The following is a 13211-nucleotide window of genomic DNA, read 5'->3' as shown; positions in this document are numbered from 1 at the left end:
TAATAATACCTCAACAAACCTTTCATTTTGTCTATACAAGAAATGAAAAATTAAAAAAAACCTCTATGCTCCCCTAAAACACAAATTACCTAGACCATTAGCGAGGACTACTGATGGACATGGAGAAAACATTACCAATAAAAAAATATTAGAACTAGGATTGGATTTTTAGCAAAACCATTATTTTAATGTAATGTAAATATTCTTTAGTGACAAATGAGTATTAAGTTATTTTTAAAGTATAAGGCATTAACAATAACAAGTCACTCACTGAGACGTTGTTCCTAATTTTTGTGAGAGAAAACTGACGAACGTTGAAGGTGTATAGAGAGGGGGAACCCCAGGCAGGAGGCTTTTCCCTTTACCCCTAGCTCCAGTGGGGAGTGGTGCTCCCTTCCCGTCCCCCCCCCCCATCATGGCCCTCGCAGAGAGCACAGGACACCAGCAGCAAGCAGGGAGAGCAGGCAGAGAGACTTTATTGTTCTAGGTAACTGCTTAAATAGCTCTTGGGGGATTACAGAGTGACCATTGGGAGTCCAGGAGGTCTTACAAACCAACCAATTACAAGGAAGTGTTAACAACCAATAGGGAGACTTTCAGGTATCTCTCAGGACATTCCAAAGTGGAGATAAAGACTGAGAATCCTGGGAAGAAGAAGGTGAGTTTGTACAAGTTACAAAAGCCATTTTGGAAGCATGTTCACTTTAAACAACATTACAATTTCTACATCCTTTATATATTGCAAAGTTACCCCAACAGAAAACCACTATGCTTTTCCAAGACACCTATGATTATCATGCTGTTAATATTAAAAGATGTCAAGAGGACTAATATCTTTACTGCTAGACCAGAACAGTCATCTCAGAAATGCTCTAAACCATAGAAGTGCAAGTGGACCAGTAGACTGGTGTACTTGTACTTAACGTATACAAGCTTTTACATTTACATGTAAATGGGGAAATAATGCAAACTCTAGACTTCCGACTGCATTAAACTATGCTGTGCTGATACAACTAGTTCACAATTGTTTACTTTTGTTAAATTCTAATTCAAACTACCCAAGAAAATAAGCAGTCTTTGTTTTAGTCTCTATATTCTGTATATGTGCTTTATAATTCTCCTCAAAAAGTGAATTTTGAGTTCCTATGCCTTTCGTTGATAAGTGTTTGACACCCTGAATATTTCACTTATCCTGACTATTTCAGCAGTTCATCAGTGATGTAGTATAATACTTCTCTAATTTAATCTAATAACTCCAGGTCACTAAGTCTGCCCTGGACCTTAAACACTAAAGCAGTTTCAGTAACCACCACATTATAATAATACACAGGTAGGAAGTAATTATAGGGAAGGGACTTTGGGGGATGGCAAAACAGGAACAAAGAACAGGTAAGTATTATAGGCGGGGCTGATGTTTTGAGTTGTTTTAAAGCTGCTCAGCAATGTCTTGTTTAAAAATTCTTCTTTCACTTGCACGTATCGCATTCAAACAGAGGCTGTTGGGGCTTAAATTTTCTTTTTCAGGCATCTGCCTTGGATTTATTTCTTTTTCTTTAACTGCTATTACATTGAAATTATTGTTTTTTCATCTTATTCACTTTTGAGAGAGCCACAACAACAATCCAGTCTTTTTCACTGGAATGTATTAACACCACCTTCAAAACCTATTTGTTGCAAAAGTGACCTTTGTGTCAAGGATGCATATTTTGCCCTTCCATCATCTACTAAAAATGGCCAAATGAGAGGCCTTTGAGAAACAATAATTCAAGGTGATTGAAAGAAACACATTTTAGTGAGTACATCCCAAATATATGTCACATTTAACAAAACTTAAGACTTCAAAGTGTGTCATCTCTGTAGTACTCTCCACTTCCAGTGGCCAATGAATATCCAGTTTTAGGCGTTGAACTGAGTGCTAGTTTTTCCTGCACAACCATCTACTCTTCTTTACCAGGCCTTCTTGAGAGAAGAACCCAGTTGCCTGATTCAAATAAAAAGGCAACAAAAGCTGGGTTTAAAGGCAACAGTCAGAAAGTTTGAAAGTGACAGTAGAGTTTAACAAGAGAGGAAAAAAATTAGATGAAAAAAGGATACTGAGATAGCTAGGGAGAAGAATGGCAAACAAATATTCAGAGAGGTTGATCATCATAAATGATTGCTGGGGAGAAAAATAAGAGAAGAATGGGAGGAATAAAGGAATAAGGAGATTGAGGGAAACAAACTCTCTAGGCGGAGTCTAGAACTGAGAAATTATTGTAAACACATAAAGGTGGGTAAATATAGCACGACAACAAGACTCTAGAATGGAAGGAGCAAAGAGACTTAGAATAGACTAATTTGGTAAAGAAATCTGGTTCAGGTTAGTGAAAAGTTTCTACACTGCGGTGGGTTGACCCCTGCCATCAACTGAGCACCCAGCGTCTAGACCCTCGCCCACTTCATCCCCTCCCCAGCAGGAAAAGGGAGAGTATCGGCAGAGAAAAAAATAGTAAAAAACTTCTGGGTTGAGAAAAAAGCAGTTGAACAGGTTAAAGGGAATAAAAAGAGAAAAAAGAGAAACTCAGGTGATGAAAAGGCATCACTTGGTATCTCCCACATACCTCCCATCACTCACCACCTCTCCCCCAGCAGAATAATGCTCAGCCAACCTCTTAGAAATGGCTATCTGGAAAGACTACACTTGGTTTTTTATTGCCAAACCTGATGCTACTTGGCATTGGTTCAGTCAGCCTGGGTCAGCTGTATCCCTTCCCACACTCCTGCCCAACCCCAGCCTACTCACTGTGGGAGAAGGAATGAGAAAAAAAATTCCTGAACACTTCAAAAGGACTGTTCTACAATAGTCACAGCTCTGGTGTGTTATCAACACTGTTTTGGTCCCACATATGAAACACAGCATCATATGGGCTCCTCTGAACAAAACTAAGATGCAGTACATACAATAAAACAAGGAACAAAGGCAAAATAAGAACAGAAACACTGAAAAATAGAAAAGAAATATTTTATAGCAAACCTGACTGAAATTCAGGGAATGTTCTATTTTTTTATAACAACAGTGATGTGGAATACAAGCTCTGCCTCTCCAGAAAGTCTCATCTTCTATCATATGAAAACCCATCTTACACATTAACATGTCTGCTTAGGATTAGACCAGAAGTGACTATCATTAATTGTATTTTAAGTGCTTTTGAACTTTCACACCCTAAAGTATGGATTCAAATTTTAATATATCCCATAGATGCAACAGAGTAATAACCAAGTAGTTTGTGTTTTTTCATGCTATGTTTTTAATCTCAACATAAGTGCTTTTCATTTTAGCCTCTGTTGATGCACTTGCAGAATATTGAAAACTAGGTCTGGTAGAATTGAGAAAGGAATGTGACTTCTCAGCATGAATTGGGTTTCCCACGTGACTTCAAAAATGTGAAAGAAAAGCTGATATGGCAATAAAAAGTAACTTCTTGAATAAAATATATGCCACATGAAATGTTGGCTTAGAGAAACCATACTGTTTTGCTCTTGTTAATTTGATAATTCACTGACTTTATAGCTCCTCTAGCAGAGATATTGAGCATCAGAGCTGAGTTCAAAAGCATTAAACTAGGGAAGATATGCATACTTTTTTGACATATCTCTCTTGCTTATGCAGGAGAACTTCTTTCATCTTAGAAGCCTGAAGCAGAAAATATTGTTATAGCGGGGTGACAGAAACAAATGCTTGTATTAGGAGAACAATGTGGACTTTGAGACATAATTATTTCTTGATAGATTAAAACTTTTCAAAATGAAAAGTTCTGATTGCCATCATGTTTATTAAAACTTTCATTACTTTGATATATGCCAAATTGGTATTGTCACTCTTACCTGAGCTCAGATGTCTTGTATTATAGAAGCATACGTATGTGCTAGAGCACCACACTTAGAGTCCCTTCTTTTTCAAGTATGCTGACACAAAACAGTAAACTTAGCCAGGTTTTTCTGGATTTTTCTGGATTTTTCTTTCAATTTATATATATATATATAAAAGTAGTTTGGTAACTTTTTTTTCTTTAAAAACAGCTTTGTTCTATCAGTTTTAGTGGTGGGACACATCAGGTTGAATAATCCCCTCTTCCTAGCAACTAGTCCTTTCCTTCCAAAAGTAAGCCAGTGTATTCATTTTCATTTTAGTTCCTACTTGTTTCGTTTGTTCCAATTCCAAAAATATTTCAAGCTCTTAAATGCACATTATTGAGGAAATTGATACATAGTTCAAGGTTGTATAAATTTTTTACTTCCCTTTTCCCAAGTGAAGAAGGACTAGTGGACACAAACTGCTGTGAAGCTGATAAATTAGCTGTCACCTAACAAAAGTTTCCTATTCCAAACATGTTTGACACTGGCACTTTGCTATTCTCCTCAGAAGAGCTGCAGGAATAGATATATTCCAGAGTGACAGTGAGATCCTATACTAATACTGTTGAAATTATCTTCCAAAGTGTTTCGTAAGACACAGAACAAATTCTGAAAAATGAAAACAGTCAAAGACCTATCAAAATCAAGGTATTCTCCCACAACGAGGATTTAGAAAACCAGGATCTCGATACATACACAAGGGCAATATTGGCCTCTGTAGAAAGCAGAAATCTCCTTGCGGAAGGTGGGAAGTCTCTGACTCTCAAAAGACTTGACAGTGAGGGTATCTATATTCTGCAGCATACCTTCACTGCATGACCGGTGTCATACTTCTTTCTTTAATTAAAATTATTTTTGTATGTTTTATGTTCAAGTAATTTGAATTCATCCACCCACAAGTTCTGAATGCCTTCATAATTTACATATATTATTGAATCTGCCAAGACTTCATTTTGCCAACCTATTTACTGCCCACATCTGTATTTTTAACAGAGCTGTACATGGGAGTTAAGCCAAGGAAGCTATATAAAAGTATTAAAGTTTATATTTAAATTTTGTATGAATAGTAATTTATACAGAATTATAATTGCTAAAAGAAGGTTGCTTATTTTTGAGTCTTTGACTTTGAAAATAACAGAATTGAATGCCAATTTAGCCTACAGTAAGAACATTCACTTTGAATAATCAGTAATGTTCTATAATTGTATATGAAACTTATTTAATGGCAGTTTCAGGTTCCTAGCTGGATAACAATTCATTTTAACCATCCATAATTCAATCAGATTACATCTTGTTTTACACATTTTAATAGATGCTTCCTTCTGGTTATTTTACAAATTATATATGCAAATGATGTATTAAATAATTGATGAAGCACCTTGTTTTGCTTGTAGCTACAAGTGATGCTTTTCTTCACAAATATATTTAGGCAGTAGTTCTTTTCACAGCAAGATTTTTGCATAGTATTTTAAAAGATATTTAAACTTCTGCCATGATGAGGGCTTATTTAGAAACACCAAGTATAATTTAGTAACCTGATTTATGAAGCAATTTATAAAATATAGGGAAAAAGCACTGCAGAAGAATTTCATTGCATAGGGACACTCGGGATACTCATCTTCTCTGAAGATCCAAAACTCTTTAACTCTTGGGCAACTCTGTATTATTACATTCTAAGATAGGATAATGTATATCAGCCTAATTAGCTTTCCTGTTTTATTAATGCTTTATAAAACTGTTAGAGGTTAATGCTGCAGTTATTTCTTTCTACTGCTCAATTTCATCCTATAATACTCAGTAAAAAGGGAAATAGAGTCATTAACCTCTTACTAGACATATGGTAAATAGTATAATGGAATATTACATGTTATGCATTACTTACAATGGTGTATATATATATATATAGAGAGAGATACATTTACACTTAGGTATATAGACATTTATTGTATAGAAGTGCCAGTGTTTGAAATATTGCTTCCCTCTCTTTATTTTTAACTGAACATTTAACATATGCTCAGTATTTCTGTAAAAAGACTTCCTGAAATAAAAGTAGAAACATGCTAGGCCCACAAAATCTTAGCTATTTAAGTCTTGTGTTTCCTTACCTTGTAATTATGACATTAGTAGGTTTTAAACAATCTTTCTCTCATCTGCAGATATGCACAATATAAATGCAAACTTGAAAAACGTTTTCCTTTTCAAGCTGTGAAATTTGTATGAATAAAAAATGAAAAGTGGCTATCGTGATTGAAAAGGTCAGAGAGCTCATGATACTGTGTAGGCACTTACAAAGTTTCTGATTGGGTACTAACAAATGAAAATCATTTCAGTGTCTGTAAATTAATGTAACAGAACACAACACACAAGTACAGAGTAACCTCCTCTGAGGACATTGAGATCTCCAAAGAGGGCTATAGAAACTAATGGGAAAGGGGTGGCTCCGTACAGATTTTAGCACACAACATTCTTCCTCTTAAGAATCTCAGTCTTAAAGGTAGGTATTTCAATACTCTCAATTTTCCTTATGAGATAAGGGATATATTCACAGAAGATAATGAATAGATGCTCACTGAAGGTCCGAAAAGAGCCGTAGATGAATTCTGTCACTTTTCACCCTTGTGTTGCAATGCTTCATGAGGAGCCCAGGAAACAGCAGTCTTTGAAAGGTAGTGTTATTTGTAAAAGTATTTGTAAAAGAAAAGCCTAAATTCTGCAATTAGGAATTTCTCTTTTTAAAGGACACAAAGCACATAACACTATAAAATGCAATACTAGTGTGTTTGCTTTTTTTTTTTTTTTTTTTGTGTCTGTGGCAAACTGATCACCAGAGTGTCAGAAAAGGGCAAGCAACACCCCAAAGCCTTGTTCAAAACACTTGCAGACAGTACTGTGTGCCCCAGAATAAAAGCCTGAAAGATGCCAACATTTCCCCATTTGCTTTATTTGTTTAAGCTAATAGTGAGACAAATTAAAGAGAGGGATTTATGTTACATTTATTTCTGCAGCACTTTTAAATTTGTGCTTCTTGAATAGGCAGAGGCCTGTAGAATTTCTGCAGAACAAGTCTAGTTTCCAACAGATTTTTTTTTTATTATTATTATTTTTAAAGTACCTCTATCTTAGTGTTCACACTTTGGTACTAATATAGTTTCACATAATACTTTAAAATAATTGCAGTGAAAAACAAACTGCATATTGAGAGCACTTAAGCACACAGCATCTAAACCTACGATTGTTTGGTACAAAACTGCCTATAATGGCTTGGATGGTTTGTTTTGCATCATGTTTATTGGTGATCAATCCCATAATTAATGCAAAGTTTCGTAAATTAACGAAGGCTAAAGCATGAGATGCTATATTTGATTAGTGTAAACCAATGTAGGTTACAGCAAAAGTTTGTAGAGTGAGATAGATTTGATGTACAGTTGAGGGTTTTTTTAGTTTTCTGTTGTTTGGGGTTTTTTTTAAATTTGAGATAACAATGTTGGAACAATAAATATTGAACAGTATCTTTTGATCATGATTTGATCCTGACATTGATAGCATATGATAGCCTGTGAAAATTCAAATTGGAGTTTTTTCAATGGAGTTTTACAGATGAAGATTCAATAGAACACAAGTATACACAAAAAAAGAAGGAATTTCTGGTAGAACTTTTTTCCATTACATGAGCATTGAAAAAATAATAGTATGGTATTATTATATAGGTTTTCATTAATCTTAAAATAATTTGGAAGATAGTGCTAAAAAATTGTTGAATAAGAAATTATTTTGGGGAAACAACGAACAAGATAATTGAAATGTTTAACATAATAATCAGAAATTTATACTTACATGTCAAGCTACAAATTTCATAACAAAAACACAGTAATCAGCAATAGTTTTTCCTTTTGTACCTGCATCTTGAGATGACCTTCAGCAGTTGTTGTATCAGTTTGTTAACATTGCACATTGGTTTGTAACTGACTTCTAAGTATTTGACTTCTCAAAATGTAAAAGTTTTTAAAGAAATTGTTTTTTACTAAGGTATAAGTACAAATCACTCAGAAAATAATGCTATTAAATGTAACTATTTAGTCCAATATTGTCCTTCTTAGGGAAACAGTCTTTCATTAACTGAAGAACAAAACTTTACTAGTCATCATTTTGCTTCTGTCAAAGTATTTTTACCAGTAGCCAAATGTCAAGAAGAAGAATTGCAAGTTTATTTGAAATATGAGCAATCTATTTATAACAACAAACTCCCATCCTAAAATTTTTAACTTTATTTTGCAATCTCCTAAGCCATTTGTGCCAGTTACCCAACAACAAAATAAATAATGACTGCTGTCATTCATTCTTTCTTACACAGAATTAGCAATGTAGTCCTGTTTTGGTATTAATCATTATAGTTTCAACAGCATGTGCCATTAATTCAACCTAATGTGCTGCAACCAATTAATACTTTCTCTGTGAACTCATTTGTTCTTTGGTTCTACATTGAAGAAATAATCATTGTAAAGTAGCTCTTTTTATCATCTTCAGCATGAAGAACTGTTTAGATAAAGTCTGTAACTCAGCTTTCAGCAGGTGCATTAATCTTACACTAGAGTCATGATCTGTCAAAGCATTTAATGTGTTTTTTTCTTGTATTCTAAAATATATTTTCAAATAATACAGCAGAAGCCTGAAATTGCTTTCATGAAGTAAAAGAGGCTCAGTGAATACCTACAGATGTCTCACTTTGTAAAACCAAGTAGTTCACGGAGCGCTTTGCAAAGTCAGGTTAAGTCAGTATTCAGTAATTACCATGAAATGTTAACATGGTTGAGCATGAATGCCATATTTTTAACAGAATCACTCAGACTTCGTCTGTTAATCTTTGTTGCTATTTCAGAATGTGGACATTCCCTGCAGTTTGCTGCATCATGTGGGGAGCCACTTTCCACACTGCATTTTGACAAGAGCAAACTCTCTATTCTCTTAACCCTTCTCTGGGCCACACAGGGCGCAAAGACTCACAAAGGTGCCAAATAGCAATTCTGCAGTTATGTCCCTGCCTTCCCAGTATTCTGTGAACTGATGTCCTGAAGACATGTACTGACTCACTATCCTTTGCATGTGGTAGTAACTGCCTGGCATGGATCGGAGGCTACACTTGAAAATATAAACTGCAAGTTTCTTATTCTTGTCTAGAAAATGGGCCTTTTATAAGGACTATGGCTGTCCATTGATAGTCTGTCCTTGCAGCTCACTTCATTAGGGCTCTACTTCTCTTTGATATACAGGATGCTTCCTGTACTATGTCTGCTGCAGAGGTAACGTTCAGAGGTTTTGAGATGATAATCACCCTCTGAGAGAGTTGTTGGACACAAATATTGTCATGAAAACATTAATTCAAGATCCAGTAATCAAAATTATATTTTTATGTACTCAGTCACAATGCAAACTCTAGTCATAGTACTTTTAGAAAAGGCCTAAACCGTTAGGAACACAATCTGCAGGCTTAATCCACGTTAGAATAAGAGTGAGTGATGATAGCAAGATGGGTCAAGTAAGTTCCTTTAGGAATATACTATATATATCAAAATGATAACTAAAGTGGGTAGACTAATCAGATGGACACCAACAGATGTAATTGGATTGGCCTTCCCTAAGCAGTTTCAGAAAAAAACCCTTCTCTTACTCCTCTGAGAGGTCAGCTTCATATAACCAAGGGAAATATGCTGGCTGAATTTGGCCAGTGTTTGAGGCAGCTCAAGCACTTAAAGCCATAAGAACCGCCTGTCTATGTGCTTTCTCCCAGTTTACTCTTTCCGACCTTTGCCAAGTGTAAGGTATGGACAAACCTGGACCATATTTTAGTTCAATTCTCTTTTGCATCCTTTTCCCATTTTCTTGCATAAATTAATCATGATTCAGCCACATCTGGCTCACTGCTAAAGAGTAATGGCTGGCAGGGATATAATAACTTCATATGCTTTCATCAGTCGTACACAAAAAAAGGAGGAAAAAAAAGGAAAAAACCCCCCCCAAAAAAAAAAAAACAAACAAAAAACCACACCACCAAAAAAAACCAAACCCAAAACCACAACAAACCCAACCAAAAAACTATCGAACAAAAACCTATTGTTTCCCTGTGGAGTGACATGACAGATAATGACTTTTTTTCCAATAGTAAGTCTACAGTGGTACCTATATCCCAAAACAGTGCTTTTCTACCTGGTTCTTTCTAAAGGATGGCAGAGCAGCTGAAACAAATCTTGCAGGAGTCCAGGCAGGTCCAGGAGGAGGAGGAGAGTGAGCTATGACTGTACACAACTGAAATACTGAAATAGTGTTCTGCATTCCCCAAGGAATTATCAGTAATGTTATTATAATTGGTAACATTTTCTACCTAAATCCTAACAGAATTGTACCACTGTTAAATGCTTTCTGCAGCTGCTCTCAGGTTCTTCTTGGGAAGAGCTGCAGGTCACAGGATGGGTAGGGCATGCTCTCACAGCATTTGTCATGATGGTATTTGAATTCCATCTATGCCCCATAAACCAAAATCCAAAAGGAAGCTTTCTACTTTATAGAGATTTATAGAGAGAGAATTTTAAAAAGATCTAACATACAAAAATGGTGAGGGGTGTTAGTATTTAATTCAGTATTTAATTTTCTTTTTTTAGAGATTCGCTAATTGGCATCAAATGATAATATCAACTCTTATCAGTTCTCTAAGTCAAATTCCCAATTACCTTTTCTGTCTACGTAATTACTAGCAAGAAAAATGGTTAAATATTAAAGGTTTACATTAAAAAGAGTAGTAAAATACATTTGAATATAAATGTTTGTATTTTAATCTTACCATTTTTATAAGCTTCATATATGTGAAAGTAATGGTAATAATAATAATAATAATGCACTTCTTAGGTTTATGTCAAGTCAAAACAGACAAAAAAGGCAATTTACATTTGAAATAAGCATAGATTTTAAGACTGCCTTATAATAATTTTTCCACAGCCTGTCTTACTTCCACTTCCTGTAATTACATGTGGTGTTTGACAGCATGCGCTCTGAGTGTAAGCAGAGATCACACAGCTCGCAGAGGTAACTTATAAATAATGAAATAATCACCCATTCAATACAAACACCAAAGAGAGGGATCATCTTTTTTGCAACACCTTGCATAAAAAGTTTCTTTTGAGTGCCACACCATCAACGTGCAACATTTAAAGCAGAAAATTGTCATGCCTCTTTTGTTCCAGTGAGCATACCAAACGCTGACTTTGTAATAAACAATTCACTGCAGAAAAAGAGACAAAATCATATCCCATAGACATCAGCTTTTAAGACACTCTTTCTCTCTGTACTTGCAGAATAGCACACAATAAGGCAAACACACCCTAGGTTTCAGTCCATTGAATTCAGTGTTCTTTCATGTGGAATTAATTTATCTGAATACATCTTAGTCATTACATTTACACTTTTAATGAGTTCTGGATGAGGGGGTGGGGCTAAGGGACTTTCAGTTTTCAAAATTTAAAAATATCTTCTTTTTCTTGTTTCAAGACTGACCTGATTAATAGAGCTCAGATTGCTAGTTCAGGGAAAGTGATGCCCAGAAAAACTAACAACCTCATAGTCCCATAGATAGCTTGTTGATTTTAGCCTTACACTATACATGGGAGAAAAGGTGTAGAGGGACGGAAGAGATGTCATTCTAGAGTGCACTAGGCATGCAGTGATGGAAAGGTGATGTTGTGATCTCTATCTTCTTCAGAAGATGGAAATTACAGCAATTCTTAGCCCTTTCTGTGTAAAACTGGAAAAAGGCAGTCACCAGGACATTGTTTGGCAAGGGGGGGAAAAATTAGAGCTGTGATATTAAGTGAGGGGGAAAAAAGATCAGAAAGTATAAACAGATACAAAAAATGCTAAGATACCTTCACTGTCCACAGTACTGAATTGTTAAAGTCTACATAGCACTGTTCTCACTGGATTTCCTAATTTGTCTTGCATCTCTGAATTCTAAATATTCCAATACATAAAAATATTGTGCTATATATAATGTAGGGTTTTTTCTACATAAACCACCACATTGTGCTTTTTACACCCTGAGTATTACCAGTGGAGTTCTAATAAAGTGACAATTGAAAACATATAACCATTTTAGGACCACAGCTTCCCAATATCTCTCTCTTTGATTTGTACATATAAAAGTACTCCAGAAGATATATGCAGTCACTAAAAATAATGGTATAAACAACTTACAGACAGAATTTTTGTGGTTGCTGTCTTTGCTGGGCAACATCTTGACTCCTCTTGATTTCAGTTCAATTGCTTTTTTCACTGAGAGACAAAGCAAACAAAGAAAAGGTAATTCATTATTAAACATCATGAAAAGGACATATAGCAGTCAAATCATACAAAGCTACACAGGACTCCTACAGAAGATTGAAATAACTGCAGCTTCTGTGATATTCCAAATAAATTTTTACAAAAATACAACCGTTTATCATGTTTCAGGAGACGTTCCTTTTAAACAGACATTATCAGGATTGGCAATATTTTGAATTCAAGTGTGCTTAGGTTCAAAGAAAAGAAAAACCTGTCCTAATAACATGTATGGACTTCCTATGTTTGCCACTGCGTATGACAAAATCTTAAACACTTTTAAAACTTCTTTCTTACATAAAATGTACAGAACATTGTTTACACATGTTTGAGGACTTCAAGCTTTAAATGTGATATTCACATCTGCTTTTATTTGATTCACTCTTCAGCAGTAGACATGTTTTTAGTTCAGTTTCCTAAGGAGATTAACACAATGTGTTACATTACTTGGCTCACCTAACCTCTTTTGAACCTACAGGGCAATCTGAACTGAATTAGAAAGAAGAGAAAATTATCAAAGGGGTAGAGTTTTGTGAGACAGAACAGATACATGAGAGGTTTAATATCTTTTTTCTCTGTTTTAGTCAGCTGAATGGCTGCTAAACTCCCAGCCTATCCCTACTAAGTAGTTAGGGTGCCATAGGAGGGATCAGGAGCCAAGTAGGAAGAAACATGAGAAGGCACTAGTGCAGTTGTACATTAAGGAACACACAGGGTAAATTTTAATTGTGAAGGGTAAAATACAGGACACCATCACAGAATACTGATTATTTCTGTGGCTTGGGAACAAGTTGCTCAATGGAAAGTAAAATCAGATGTAGAAAACTATTGCAGAACAAACCTGGACAATTCAAAACTATTGTGCAAAAAACCAATAGTCACAACAAAATAGCTAGTACCTGACTTTGTGTACTAGAATGCTAAAGATGATGCATGCCAATAATAAAAAATACAAA

At 35.2% G+C, this 13211-nt stretch overlaps 1 protein-coding gene across 3 annotated transcripts in view; it reads right to left on the bottom strand.

Moving 5' to 3' along the window:
• CSMD1 (CUB and Sushi multiple domains 1) overlaps positions 1 to 13211 on the bottom strand; it is a 1108336-nt gene that overhangs the window by 383371 nt on the left and 711754 nt on the right. For all 3 annotated transcript variants that reach the window (XR_007628921.1, XM_050315426.1, XM_050315427.1), the window contains exon 7: positions 12133 to 12210. Coding sequence is in view for 2 of the 3 variants with exons in the window: in XM_050315426.1 (XP_050171383.1) it covers positions 12133 to 12210 (78 nt within the window). In the remaining variant the exon portion in view is untranslated. The remainder of the gene's footprint in view (positions 1 to 12132; positions 12211 to 13211) is intronic.

The sequence above is a fragment of the Myiozetetes cayanensis genome, unplaced genomic scaffold, assembly GCF_022539395.1.
Source record: "Myiozetetes cayanensis isolate MyiCay16 unplaced genomic scaffold, myiCay2020 scf2-11, whole genome shotgun sequence".
In the NCBI taxonomy this organism is placed as follows: domain Eukaryota; kingdom Metazoa; phylum Chordata; class Aves; order Passeriformes; family Tyrannidae; genus Myiozetetes; species Myiozetetes cayanensis.
The sequence above is the reverse complement of the archived record's forward strand: the minus strand, read 5'-3'. Positions and strand labels throughout refer to the sequence as shown.